At 45.7% G+C, this 14,686-nt stretch overlaps 1 protein-coding gene across 1 annotated transcript; it reads left to right on the top strand.

Moving 5' to 3' along the window:
• Window positions 1–2,076: 2,076 nt before the first annotated feature.
• LOC124371467 lies at window positions 2,077–3,195 on the top strand (the record flags this gene model as incomplete). The annotated part of the gene is made up of 2 exons (XM_046829799.1): window positions 2,077–2,153; window positions 3,128–3,195. Coding segments are annotated over 2 exons (145 nt in total), but the record flags the coding sequence as incomplete, so codon positions are not given.
• Window positions 3,196–14,686: the final 11,491 nt, after the last annotated feature.

Raw genomic sequence — 14,686 nt, 5'->3', positions numbered from 1 at the left:
CCCCCCGCCCCCCCCCCCCCCCCCCCCCCCCCCCCCCCCCCCCCCCCCCCCCCCCCCCCCCCCCCCCCCCCCCCCCCCCCCCCCCCCCCCCCCCCCCCCCCCCCCCCCCCCCCCCCCCCCCCCCCCCCCCCCCCCCCCCCCCCCCCCCCCCCCCCCCCCCCCCCCCCCCCCCCCCCCCCCCCCCCCCCCCCCCCCCCCCGCCCCCCCCCCCCCCCCCCCCCCCCCCCCCCCCCCCCCCCCCCCCCCCCCCCCCCCCCCCCCCCCCCCCCCCCCCCCCCCCCCCCCCCCCCCCCCCCCCCCCCCCCCCCCCCCCCCCCCCCCCCCCCCCCCCCCCCCCCCCCCCCCCCCCCCCCCCCCCCCCCCCCCCCCCCCCCCCCCCCCCCCCCCCCCCCCCCCCCCCCCCCCCCCCCCCCCCCCCCCCCCCCCCCCCCCCCCCCCCCCCCCCCCCCCCCCCCCCCCCCCCCCCCCCCCCCCCCCCCCCCCCCCCCCCCCCCCCCCCCCCCCCCCCCCCCCCCCCCCCGCCCGCCCGCGCCCGCGCGCGGCCCCGCCGCCCGCGCGCGCCCCGCGCGCCCGCCGCCGCCGCGCCGCGCGCCGCGCGCCGCGCCGACCCCCGCGCCGCGCGCCCGCCGCCGCGCGCCGCGCCGCCGCCGCGCCGCGCGACCGCCGCCGCGCGCCGCGCCGCCGCGCGCGCCGCGCGCGGCCGACCGCCGCCGACGCGCCCGCCGCGCCGCGCGCCGCGCGCCCCCGCCCCGCCGCCGCCGCCGCCCCCGCCGCGCGCGCGCGCCGCCCGGCCCGCGCGCCCCGCGCGCCCCGGCCGCCGCGCGCCGCCCGCCGCCGCGCGCCGCGCGCGCCGCCCCGCCCGCCGCGCGCGCGCGGCGACGCGCCGCGCGCGCGCGCCGCGCGGCGCGCGCGCACCGCCCCGCCGCGCGCGCCGCGCGCCGCCGCCCCGCGCCCGCGCCGCCCGCGCCGCGCCGCGCCCGCGCGCCGCGCCCGCCCGACGCGCGCGCCGCGCCGCCCGCCGCGCGCGCGCCCCGCCCGCGGCCCGCGCCCCCGCGCGCGGCCGCCCCCGCGCGCCGCGCGGCCCCCGCGCCGCCCCCGCGCGCGCGCCGACGCCGCGCCGCCGCGCGCCGCCGCGCGCGCGCGCGCGCCGCCGCCCGCGCGCGCGCGCGCCGCGCCGGCGCCGCCGCGCCCGCGCGCGGCGCGGCGCGCGGCGCGCCCGCGCCGCGCCCGCCGCCCGCGCCGACGCGCCCGCGACGCCGCCCCGCCCCCGCCGCGCGCGCCCCGCCGCGCGGCCGCCCGCCGCCCCCCGCCGCCGCCCCGCGCGCCCGCGCCGACGCGCGCGGCCGCCGCGACGCGCGCGCGCGCGCGCGCCGCCGCGCGGCCGCGCGCGCGCGACGCGCCCGCGGCGCCGCGGCCGCGCGCGCGCGCCGCCGCGACGCGCCGCGCCGCGCGCCGCCGCGCGCGCCGACGCGGCGCGCGCCGACGCGCGCGCGCGCGCGCCCCGCGCGCGGCGCCGCGCGCGCGCGCGCCGCGCGCGCGCGCGCCGCGCCGCGCGCGCGCGCCGCGCGCGCGCGCGCGACGCGCGCGCGCGCGGCCCGCCGCGCGCCGCGCGCCGCCGCGCGCGACGCGGCCGCGCGCGCGCGCCGACGCGCGCCGCGCGCGCGCGCGCCGACGCCGCGCGCCGCGCGCCGACGCCGCGACCGCGCGCGCGCCGCGCGCGCGCGCGACGCCGACGCGCGGCGCGCCGGCCGCCGCGCGCGCGACGCGCGCGCGCGCGACGCGCGCGCGCCGCGCGCGCGACGCGCGCGCGCCGCCGCCGCGCCGCGCCGCGCCGCGACCCGCGGCGACCCGCGCGCGCGGCCGGCGCGCGCCGACGCGCCGCGCCGCCCGGCCCGCGACCCGCCCGGCGCGGCGCGCCGCGCCCCGCGCGGCGCCGCGCGACGCCGCGCGGCCGCGCGCCGGCCGCGCCCCGCCGCGCCGCGCCCCCCGCGCGCCGCCGCCGGCCGGCGCGGCCGCGCGCGCCGCGACGCGCGCCGCGCCGCGACCGCCGCGCGCCGCGACGCGCCGGCGCGCGCCGCGCGCCGACGCGCGCGCCGACGCGCGCCGACCGACCGCCGCGCGCGCGCGCCGCGCGACGCCGCGCCGCCGCGACCGCGCGCGCGCGCGCCGCCGCGCCGCGCCGCGCGGCGCGGCGCGCCGCGCGCGCCGCGCGCCGCGGCCGCGCGCGCCGCCCCGCCGCCCGACCGCGCGACGCCGCGCGCCGCCGCGCGCGCCGCGCGCGACCCGCGCGCGCCGCGCGCGCGACGCGCGCGCGCGACGCCGCGCCGCGCGCCGCGCCGCCGCGCGCCGACGCGCGCGCCGCCGCCGCGCGCCCGCGCGCGCGCGCCGCCGCGCCGCGCGCGCGCCCGCGCCGCCGCCGCGGCCGCGCCGCGCGCGCCCGCGCGCGCGCGCCGCGACCGCGCGCGCGCCGCGCGCGCGCGACGACCCGCGACGCGCGCGCGCGCCGCGCGCGACCGCGCGCGCGACCCGGCCGCGCGCCGCGCGCGCGCGCGACGCGCCGCGCCGCGCGACGCGCGCCGCGCGCCGCGCGCGCGCGCGCGCGCCGCGACGCCGCGCCGCGCCGCGCGACCGCCGCGCGCGCGCCGCGCCGCCGCGCGCGCGCGACCGCCGCCGCCGCGCGCCGCGCGCGCGCCGGCGCGCGCCGCGCGCGACGCCGCGCGCGCCGCGCGCCGCGACGCCGCGCGCGACGCGCGCGCGCGCGCCGCGCCGCGCGCGCGACGCGCCGCGACGCGCCGCCGCCGCGCGCCGCGACCCGCGCGCCGCCGCGCCGACGCGCGCCGCGCCGCGCGCGCGCCGCCCGCCGCCGCGGCGCCGCGCGCCGCGACGCGCCGCGCGCGCGCGCGCCGCGCGCCCGCGCGCCCCCGCGCGCGCGCCCCCGGCGCGCGCGCGCCGCCCGCGCGCGCCGCGCCCGCGGCGCGCGCCCCCGCGCGCCGCGCGCGCGCGCCGCCGCGCGACGCGCGCCGCGCGCCCGCGCGCGCGCCGCGCGCGCGCCGCCGACGCGCGCGGCCGCGCGCGCCCGCGCGCCCGACGCGCGCGCGCCCCCCGCGCGGCGCGCCCCGCGCCGCGCGCGCGCGCGCGCGCGGGCGCGACCCGCGCCGCGCGCCGCCGCGCGCGCGCGCGCGCGCGACCCGCGCGGCCCGCGCGCGCCGCGCCCGCGCGCGCGCCGCGCGCGCGACGCGCCGCCGCCCGCGCGCGCCGCGCCCGCGCGCGACCGCGACGCGCGCGGCGCGCCGCGCGCGCGCCGCGCGCGCGGACGCCGCCGCGACGCCGACCGCGCGCCGACGCCGCGCGCCGCCGCGCGCGCGCCCGCGCGCGCCGCGCGCGCCGGCCGACGCGCTCCCGACGCGCCGCCACGCGCGCCGCGCCGACGCGCGACGCCCCCGCGCCGTCGCCGACGCGCCGCGCGCGCCGCCCGCGCCGCGACGCGACGCGCGCCCGCGCCGCGCGCGCGGCGCGACGCCGACCGACGACGATCGCCGCGCGCGAACGCGCGCGCCCGCGAACCGCGAAACGGACGCGCGTCGACGACGCGGGCGACGAAACGCCCCGACCGCAGCCGCGACCGAAAAACCATCAAAGAATTTTTCATGAGTATGCCATTAATCTGAGGAAAAAGATTACACTTTAGAACTTTTTAGAATTTCTATAAAAGGTAATATTTATGTTAAATTTTGATGGCATTATGTCACTTACAGATCCTTACAGATATGTGTTCTGGAAGCCAAAAATTAGTGTGTTTGACATTTCAATATCCCTGTATTGTATTATATTGGTATTATTTCATATTAAGTGCACTAAAAGAATGTCCGCTTTCAGTGGCAATTATATCATCTTTACTAATCAAGGTGGTGTTTGAAGCCCCACGTTAAGCTTGTTTTGGGACGTATGAATATTACCTGTATTGCACAATTAGGTGGGCAAAAAGAATGCTGTGAGTATGTCAATAATTATATTTATATGATAGCACTCATGTTCTTGCGAGAAAATCAGTTTCTCATTACACTAATCAAATTGTTACAGATATAAATCTTTATTTTGAATACTGAAAACAACTTTGACCAATTTCAAAGGTGGGACTTTGATTATTTTAAATTTTTCAATTGACATTAATAATTAATTGCGTTCCATTAAGGGCCCGGGGCCCCCCCGGGGGAGGGGAAAAGGGGGGGTTTTTCGCCCCGGTGCCCCCCGGGTTTGGAAATTTACTTAATTTTTTTCCCTTTTTTTTGGGGGGAAATTCTAAAAAAATTTAAAAATTTGGGGAATTTTTTAAAAATTTTGGAATTTTTCCTTTAAAGTTTTTTTAATTTTTTCGGGAGGGCCTAGTCAACCTTTAAACGCCCCGGGGGGTTTTGGGGGTTTTGATGTCTAACCTGATTGGGGGGGTTTAAACCCCTTTTTCCCATTGCCTCTTTGAAACAAAAGAATTTCCGGGCCGATTTGAGGATTCCCCTTAATTTTGATTTTATAATTTAAATGAAATTTTTGGCTTAGACCTTTTTTTAAGTTTTTGGGAAAAATTAATGGGACATTTAATTTTTTTTTGGATTTTTATAATGCAAAAAAAGTTTTCAAAGGAATTAATATTTAAAAATTGGAAACCAAAAAATTTAGATTTAAAATTTTGCAAAATTTGAAATTTTTTTTTTCAAATTAAAAAATGATCTTTTAAAAATCCCCAAAACACAATAAAAAGTTAAATTTTATGGAAAAAAAAATTTTCAATTAAGTTCTAAAATTTATTTTTAATTTACATAAAATTAATGCCCCATTACAAAAAAATTCCAATTGAATTTTTTTTTAAAATTTTTTTAAATTTCTAAATTATTTTTATAAAATTTTATTTTTAATTTTTTTATAATTTTTTAATTTTAATCAAATAAAACTAAAAAATTTAAGGATTTAATAATTTTTTTAAAAAAATTAACACTATTATTTTCAGTTTTGTTATGTGTAATCCATTTATACCTAAAAAAGAAAATTCACATAAATATCAAAAAATGTAATATAACGTGCATTTGAAATTATAATAACTGTCACACTACCATGTAATATAACATATGTCCTAAAATTGTTATTATCTGATTAATAGTATAAGTTTTTTAGTAATAAAATTATTCAAAAAGTACAACCAATCCATAAAGTATTCTATTAGTAAACTTTAAATAAATTAAATTAGCTGGTTAATGAGAGTGTAAAAAGTTTTTAGCAAGCTAAAGGAGATTCACACCAAAACAGTTGCCACCCGCATGGTTTTCCCAGTATTTTCCTAAGTTTAGTTTCCCTATATGTATAATTTTATTCTTGTAATGGATTATAATATTATACCACAAGAAATATCTATAACACATTTTTATTGTTGATGATAACATGGGGGATGAATTTAAAAACCCATTAGTAAATTAATGATAAGCATAAACTTAAGAAGTTTGAGTACATAAAATGGTGATTAAGAAAGTGGGTTTTTTGCATGGACGGGAAGTCATCATATATATATATTACTATATTAATGTAATTTTAAATAACTAAAACCCCTTTAATTTTAAAACTTTTTATTTACGAGACACGTGTCTTGTTTTCGGTTTTTAACCATCATCAGTGTACATTAAACCTCTATAATAAATAATAAACAATTAAGATATAACACACTGTGGACCGTTTAAACATATGGTTTTAAAATTTAAATGACGCAGTTTGTAATGTATTTCTTATTAAATACTAGTAATATTGTTATTTAATATTTTAATTTTTTAAAAAAATTGGATTTGTTCTTATTTTCAGATTAACTATATTAAAATGTTATTTGACGAATTCTTTATTATAATTTAGAATAAATATGTAAATTCTGGGCATTTTCTTTCCTTCTATTTCTTTCTTTGGGTTTCTATTTCATCCTGGTCGTTATTTTATGCGGTGTGTTGCGGGCGCTTTGTTTCCGTGTTAGCCTTTTCCTTCTCCATTCTTGCAATTTCTAGTTTTTTTCTTTTTTTTTTTTATTTTCGTTTCTTTTCACTTCGTCCGTCTTTTTTCGTTTGGTGGTGTTATGTTAAGTTCTCTCCTTTCCTTTTGATATCTAAAATTTCCATGTTCTTTTTTAATATTTGTGTAGTTATGGTCAGTCTCCAATAAGTGTTCAGCGAAATTTGATTTTATTGTAGACATGTTATTTGTTTTTAAAAGCTTGTATGTGTTCTTTAAACCTTTTATTAAAATTTCTTCCAGTTTGCCCAATAATCAGGCTTTCACAGTCACTACAGTTAATTTTGTTTTCTCCAGATTGATACTTAAAAACTGGATTCAGACAAACCCAAGGAAATAGATGATAAAAGTTAATAAACATTATATACTTATCGCCAATGTGTAACCAGCGTTTTATTATGTTGAACATCTGGAAGATACAACTGAGCGGATGATAGAATATGTTTAAATTAAAAAAAAGCTCTATCAGATTGAACGTAACTATACAGACGACTTTATGACTATTGACTAATAAGTAGTGCTAATTGGATGTTGTTTAGATGTCCTGATTACAACAATCCTCTACCGATACCTCTGTTTTATTTCAAGATCAAAAAAGATCAATATCCAACAGCAGCAGTTTTCTTTATAAAGTTCCTAAAATCCAGTCTTTATTTTTTTCGATACAATGTATTTGTGTATTTCTAATTATCAAATTTTTTATTTTACATGAAGATACTAGTGAATAAACACATAGCACAAAAATATACTAAAAGGATTGATTACAGATATGTTTTATAGAAGCACGTCCTAATATTGAAGTGGCAAATGTTATCCGATATTCGGAATTTTTAAACCTGACATGGAAATACTTTTAAAAACTAAATAGTTTTAAAGTAAAAATAGTTCAATTAATTAATTTTTAGAAAAGTAATGAAATTCAACGATTATGCCTGTTAATATCAATACAGTTAACACAATTTTTTGAGAAATTTCTATCTGCAGATAATGTTACTGTATTAGGTATATTTTTTATACGTAACGTTGGTTTTATAATATTATTATTAATAACTTAAAAGATCATTCTAAGAATAGATCCCCATTACTGTAAGATTTACTAAAACTAAAATATAACATAATTTTGTACCTCATGAGAAAGTATTTAGTATTCTTTACTATATTAAAAAAATAGTATCTGTTTTATACTAAACGTACTGAGCGATCGATAACTGCAATATTAAATACTATATTGACCACTGAAGTCACTGCGGGCTGTTCCAGAAACAATCAAATCATTGAAATTACATGCAAATTTACAGATAATCTACAAATGTACGCCATAAACTACTACAATAAACAGTTTATTGTGGCGTTTTTATTGATGGTTATAAAGTACATTCAATTGGAAAACCGATAAAGGCGTCAAATGCTGCAGTCTGGTTGTTATATACAGTGCTGGCCTAATTATTAGACTAAAGCATATTTTTTTGTGTTTTCTTCTAAACTTTTTACAAATAAAATATTTAGTTTCATGTTGGTATATGTTAAAGTATATACCCTCATTCGTGTGTTACTTTAGAATAGTATGAGCAGAAAATTTGGTAATTTTTATGTTGGCGGATGGCAACACTGTCTGTTTTTGTTTATCATCTGCTTTTACAAATCTACCAGCTGCATTACCTCAAATCAGGGTACAGCTAATTTTTCATATGGTTAACATGTTTTAGGTTCAGTAGATCTTTCTATTAGTGTGTTCTGTTATTATTAAAGTAAGTTTAAAAGTCATTTTGTGAGTGTATGAAACCACTTTTTTACTTCCTTATTGGCTATTTAATAAAATTATCAGGAAATGGGTAAAATGGTGGACCTTTCACCAAGGAAATGTGCTGTGGCCAAGTTTCTTTTTGGAAGAACATCATTACACACAAACTAAAATAGCACACAGACTAAATATTTCAACAAAAGTCAGTTAGTAGGATCAAGAAAACACTTGATATCAATGGTATTTATAAATCCAGCCGTATCGGAAAATGTGGCCGGAAGAAAGAGTTAAGTCCAAGGATGGCCAGAAATTTGAAAAACATGACACTAGTCAATAGAAAAATGACCAGCAAGGTTCTTAGTGTCCAGTTAAGAGATTACGGCACTAATGTTTCGCCCAGGACCATCAGAAGAACCTTGAATGAACAAGGTCTTCGCGCCAACAAAAAATAAACACCGGCAATGGCTGGTGCGGAAATTTTTGTCTATATGTGTTTATATTTTTATGTGTTAAATTTCACATTATTGTGTTTATCTATTGCTTAAGATTCGATTTATTTTACGATTGTGTCGTTGTTAACATTATTTTTCTCTAATATTTTATATAAAACTGTTCACTATTGCTCAGCTGAGTCCTATGGATCGACATGCACCAAAATAAAATCTGACTCAGGTTATGTAGAATATTATTTGCATGTTATATTGAAAAGTTTATTGGTCAATTCATTTTCAAAATTTATTGCGGACTTACATACAGATAGACAACCAGTAAGAAATTAAACTTCTTCAGCCCCTCGAGTGACATGCTTAGCAGAAAAACCAGGCTTAAAACAAACCACGATGATAAATATGGTATACAGCTTAATTCGATACGTGGTAGTCAAACACGTTATATTACAAAATTGATAACGTCGATAGTATATTGCTGACTTTTATTATGTATAAAGACTGATTCCAACAAGATGTTACATGTTTTATGAAACAATATTACGTTTTTGTGACATTTTAAACACAAACATTGGTGTGTTAATATAACAAATTAAAAACTAACATTCGTTACTGAAAACTTATATTGGCCTGTATGAACTTCCTTAGCATACAGGGGTATATTAACATACGCTATACAACGCTTAAATTAGCTCATATGCAAATGTGTAGTCAATATATACACATGTTTCTTTCTATGTTGAAATTTCCTGTAATTTTTAATGAGGTTTTACTAATTTATATCATACAATATGTTTTAATAAGTTAAAAATAATAAAGTTTAGTAGAGAATAAAGTACACGATTTTTTATGAATGTTTGTTGAAAATTCTAGAAAATGCGTTAAATATTCAATTATTTTAAGAGATTTCTAAGCTTTAGATCTAAAATTACATATACAACACTTAGTAATAGGCTGCCCGTCAGCTAATACCAGTTATGGATCGAATATTGATGGCCCTCATTTGCACGTTTTGTAGAAATGCGTTATAAGAGAGTGTTTAATTTAATGGCAATAGAACATTACTATTTAATTTTAAAACACTGTTACTTAAATAAGTTAGCAAATTACGGGAAATTTAAGATAAATCCTGAACTTAAGAGGCTTTTATTTAATTTGAATGTTTTCTATCGTTTTTAAACACTTAAATGATAAAATCAGATTAAAATTTGTCATTAACTTGAAAGTAATGTTGACTAAACTCGTTCACAAACTGTGAACCTGAGGAGAGAATGAGATTACAACTTTACCTGATTGTAGTTATTTTCTGATGTCGAAACGATCTGAAGGTTCGTTTTAGAATAGGAATATGCTAATTTAATGCACTGGTTAATATTATAATTGAGATAATAAATTATAAATATATGATAAATAAAGTAAAAATACGCAATTAAAACAGATTCAGAAACCTCATCATTGTGAATGATACATAAAGCATTAGTATCTAGAATTTAAAATCTACAATCTTCTTAAGGTTAATGAAGATCTCAATCTCAATAAAAACGTTATGGCATATGGTTAAGCTTACACTTTTACAACTTACAACTTGTTATGGTACTTAAAAATGGGTCGTTCGTTTTAAATAAATTGGCTTTGAATTCTTTACACCCAGCCTGATGTTAATTTTTTTAATGTTTTAAAATAATTCATTTCTGATTTCAGGTAAATAGTGTTTTTAGAGGCTATTAATAATAAAGCTGTAGTAAATTAAAAATATATTACTAAAAAACTGTATTTTATGCTCAGTGAGTGAAAGATGCTACCAATAATAAACTTAACCACATTGATTTGTGGTCTTGTTACTACGCACAACATTTTATTTTTTAATGTATGCTGCATCTCATATAATTTCTAATTATCCTTTTAGTGTGCATACAATTTTAACACATAATTGACAAATATGTCGATCAGTCAACATTATATCTCCAAATTCGTGTTTTATTATTAGGTACATTGAAACTTCCACATATAGGGCTTAAAATTTTAAACAGAAACAAGCAAACTATTTATATACAGACATAGGGATAGGTAAGAAGACTATATCCCCTGTAAGATCTATATTTTGTTTTTAAACTTTTAGATACCGCATAAACATAATGGTAATACACTTTTCATTTAAGAAGTGAAAATTTTAAAAAAACCACTTGAAAAAGGCTGCATTTTAAGCTAGGTTAGTTTTTAGTGCGAGAATGACTTGGTCTTAAGGCACAAATTTGAAAACTAAAAAATCCAAGATAACAAAAATTAAAATATTTTGAGTTTGGGGGCGTTATTGAAGGAGTTAGTTTACATTGATTAGCATAGACAGTCTAAATATGTGCTTTAATATTATTACAAAACTTTTGTTCTTCCTATAAAAATCAAGCAATATCTGAAACAGTTTCTAAACATTTGTCACGGCCTTTATGCTGCATTCCTTTCCAGATTCCTCTAGTCAAATGACATGAAAGTACTCTTGATAAGTTAAGCAAGATACTCTTAACTTTGGGAACTCCACTTACTCCAAAAAGTCGTTCTCAGCCTTAACTATACATATCTATCTATCTAAATTTGTAACCTAATGACCAAACGTAACTTGCTGCATCTGTACGTATTTAGGGCAACCATAATGGAAAGCACAAATTCGGAGTTTCCTTGTATCGAGGATAACTTTTAAACTATAAACTAGGAGGTTAAAACTCCTTGAAATATTTTCCTTAAACTTCCTACTTGTCTTTTTTCCGTTTTCTTACTCTTTTGCTTTCCTAGTAGTAACATAAACATAAAATTTTATAGATCTTTACTGTACGTATATAATATTAGCTAATAACATGACACAGATTTAATGGGTTTAATTTTGAGCTATAATAACAATTTAAAATATTTGTGTAGAACGTCTACACATTAAGATATAAACTAGAGATGTATCATAGTCAAACACAATGAACTAAAAGGAAAGTCTGATGCGTAGTTTACCGTTTCAGCAACCACGATATGTCAGGTCCTCACTCGATCATTATTCTGCTACGTTTTACTTTGGCGTGGATGTTAAATTATAGTTATGTTCACCCTCACATATTAAATGATATAATGGTAGCTATAAGATAAAAGGCTGGGGCGGAAAATCACGAATTTGACGTTATCAACGTATTCTGCTCACCCTCCTGAACAAAAAATATACATAGTACTAGGGGGTGAAAATGACAAATAACATGATTTTTAGGGGTTTATATTGATAAGTGGTTAAGTTTCTAATGTTTTAATGTTCAGTTTGTGTGCTGTGTCTGGATAATCTGTTTACTTGAATATCATCTGCGGCCGGGACTGATAGCTGCCTGATAACGGATCTGTTATCTGAGTTCTCAGGAGCATGAGTCAGTACTTCACAAGATATCGTGTTCAGTAGATTGGATTGAAGTGAGTGCGTTGCAATCATGAATCAACTATCCACTAGCTCGACCAACCCTAGTGAATTGTGTGTGTCAAAGTGTTTTGTAGGGCACGTAAATAGTTTACGTTTTAACCGAAACGAAATTATTTCCTTCTTAATTTAACATGGAAATTTTTAATAATGAGTGTATTTGTTTGTCGTGCGGTCGTGTGTTGTTTTTAAAACTGGGAGACGTTGTTGTTTTCGTTGCGATAGGAAAATTAGAAAAAATTTGTAAAAAAAAGAAGTTTTAAATGTTGCAATTTTAAAAAATTTCCGCATTCAAAAAATTATCAGCTTTTTCATTTAAATTGTGTATAATTTAATTTATGTTGTTCATATTTGTGTTAATCAGACAACAGACACAGGGCTTTGAGAGATGTATTAATTTTTTAAATATTTTTTTTTAACTTTATGTTTATAATGCCCAAAAAATTCGTTTTTCTTTTGTAGGAAAATTTTTCAACTGAATCATTTCTTAAAGGATTGTAAAATTCAGTTTCAAGTTTTTTAAATAGAGTGAGTCCGATCTCATTTACCTGTCCATCCCCAGAGGTAAGTGGTATTTAACAAGTTTTGTAAATATGAGTCAGTACAGTATGAGGTATAGTACTGAAAAAATGAGTACAAGCCTCAGCTGAGATTACAATCTAGACTATCTTTAATTCCGACAGAAAATTTTCTTAGGAGCTCTACTCACATTTAAAACAGGAAACTGATCTTTAGATGTTTGGGAATTTAGCTATTGATTACGTTAAAAACGGAACCAGCTGTTGATTGTGTTAAAAATATATTGATTACAAATTAAAACACATTTGCCTGAGTTAACTTAACTCACAAATATTTTGTATGGTTTACTGCTAGCATCTACTTATGTAATATACCAAAACTTAGAGAGATATTTACAGAATAATCCTGTGCTTCAGTTTTTCCTGGAAACTTTATTTAGGGTAGTAAGCATGTAATAAATGTTGAAGTAACTGCCTTCATTTTTATGAATGGTGAAATTCAGAATAAAATTCTTAACATCTCATCCCGTATTTTTCAGGGTTTGACGAAAAAAATAGAAAACGATTTTTAAAATGTTTTAAAGTGTTGTGGTTTTCTTACTGCAATACATGACTGTATAACAGGTTTTGTTAATTTATACTGATGAATGGACTAATAAAATTTCACTGAAGGCCGTTTTATTGGGTATTCAAAATTTATGAAATCATAAAAAATGTAAGACTACCAAAGAGAGAAAAAACTGTTCAGTGACGCATTTTCTTCAATGCCGTGTTTTGTGGTTAAATTATTTTTCCTATTTTAACTATTAATCAATACTAAAAATACTTAATTCACAATGATTTAACATTAATAACCATAACATTGTCTTAAATTTAAAAATAATAAATTATATACGTTAGAACATCTAGAAGAATTAATAAAAGGTTTCAATCTCTAGAAAAACGATAATTCTCTTATAACTTATAAATGTTCTAAATAGATAAAACTATTACGACACAAACGTATTATCGTTTTCTCAAGATCTATATAAAAGACATTTGTATAGGTTATTTACTCATTGGAACTGTAACAGGGTTGTATGGCTTAGAAAAAACTATATTTCAGCATCCCCAAGTATCCAAGGAAATAGTAATTTCACCCAAGTGATATTCAATTAATATGATATAACAAAAGGGGTTGAAATAGGATTTTTAAATAAACACTAAAATAATACATAATATAAATAAATCTAATTCCGATTTCTATTATAATAATATTAAGTAATATTTTTCATAAGTATTTTTTCCACTAAGATTACTAAAAAACTAAAGATCCTCAAATGTAGCCTTATACTGCCATTTATTTAGCTATTTATTAAAATAATATGGACTCTTGTATAGAAATGTTATGTTTTTAATTGGTACAAATAAAAACTAATTCACTCACTTTGGGGTCTAAAACAATTGCATTATTACATTTATCTGGTAATTGCAATAGCTTTTAGAGATAATTACTAAATTCTAGGATTGTTTAGTACAGCATTATAAAGGGTATGTCATTCTAGTTCCCGTTATTCAATATTAAATCTTTAGCAAAGGCGCGTGTATATGCTAATAAAATGTTAATAGCGAAAACTTGTGTACACTTTAACTACAAAAGTGACAACAGGCGGAATAGTGTAGTTATATGCAATTCTTTAAACAATGTGTCATAGCTGCAGAGTAAAGTTCTCTGTTGCCTGACCTCCGAGCCATTAGTGCCTCGACCACACCACATGTGACAATAGAGGGAGCTAGTGTGTGGGAATTTGTAGTTATATACTTATGTTTAATTCATAATACTACAGTGTTTTCAAAATCGTGTGATCACTGAACATTATATACGAAGTATTTATCACTCTGTGACAATGTTTTATCAATTTAATGACTCATCGAATGGAGCAAAAAACTTTGTAAATGATGCTTTTGGTTGATGTGCAAAGTCACAACATACATTAAGGAAAATTGTTATATCATTATACACGTGCTAGATGGAAAAAGATTCTAACAAAGTACTATTTATATTTTCATTAATATGTTACTTATTTTCTCTACTTCACTATACCCCAATTTTTAAAATGGGATAAAGTTGGAAAAATAATTAAAATGTTAATTTCAGTACCTTATTAAGTTACACTAAGGTTAGTTTCAGTTGATAAAACGGTTAAAAATATATATTAACGGCTGAAAATACATACACAAATTTTACAGCACATTTTGTTAACAAGCTCAAAAATAACACAAGTAACAAATTGAGGACAGGTTTTGCCGAGAAAACGTGATTGACTTTTATTGGTTAAAATCAGGCGGTAGCACCAAATCACCATGGAGGAAATGTAAAAGCTCAGTTTAACAAAAATTGCTGGTTCATTGACGATATTTCCCGTGAGGCGGAAAGGTGTATCTGGGAGTGACGAAGTAGTTTTTATTACCTAACTAAATTAACTATGTTTAATCCCTGGCTATTCTCAATGCTGTTATAATA

The sequence above is a fragment of the Homalodisca vitripennis genome, unplaced genomic scaffold (genome assembly GCF_021130785.1).
Source record: "Homalodisca vitripennis isolate AUS2020 unplaced genomic scaffold, UT_GWSS_2.1 ScUCBcl_1421;HRSCAF=5019, whole genome shotgun sequence".
Taxonomy (NCBI): domain Eukaryota; kingdom Metazoa; phylum Arthropoda; class Insecta; order Hemiptera; family Cicadellidae; genus Homalodisca; species Homalodisca vitripennis.
The sequence above is the reverse complement of the archived record's forward strand: the minus strand, read 5'-3'. Positions and strand labels throughout refer to the sequence as shown.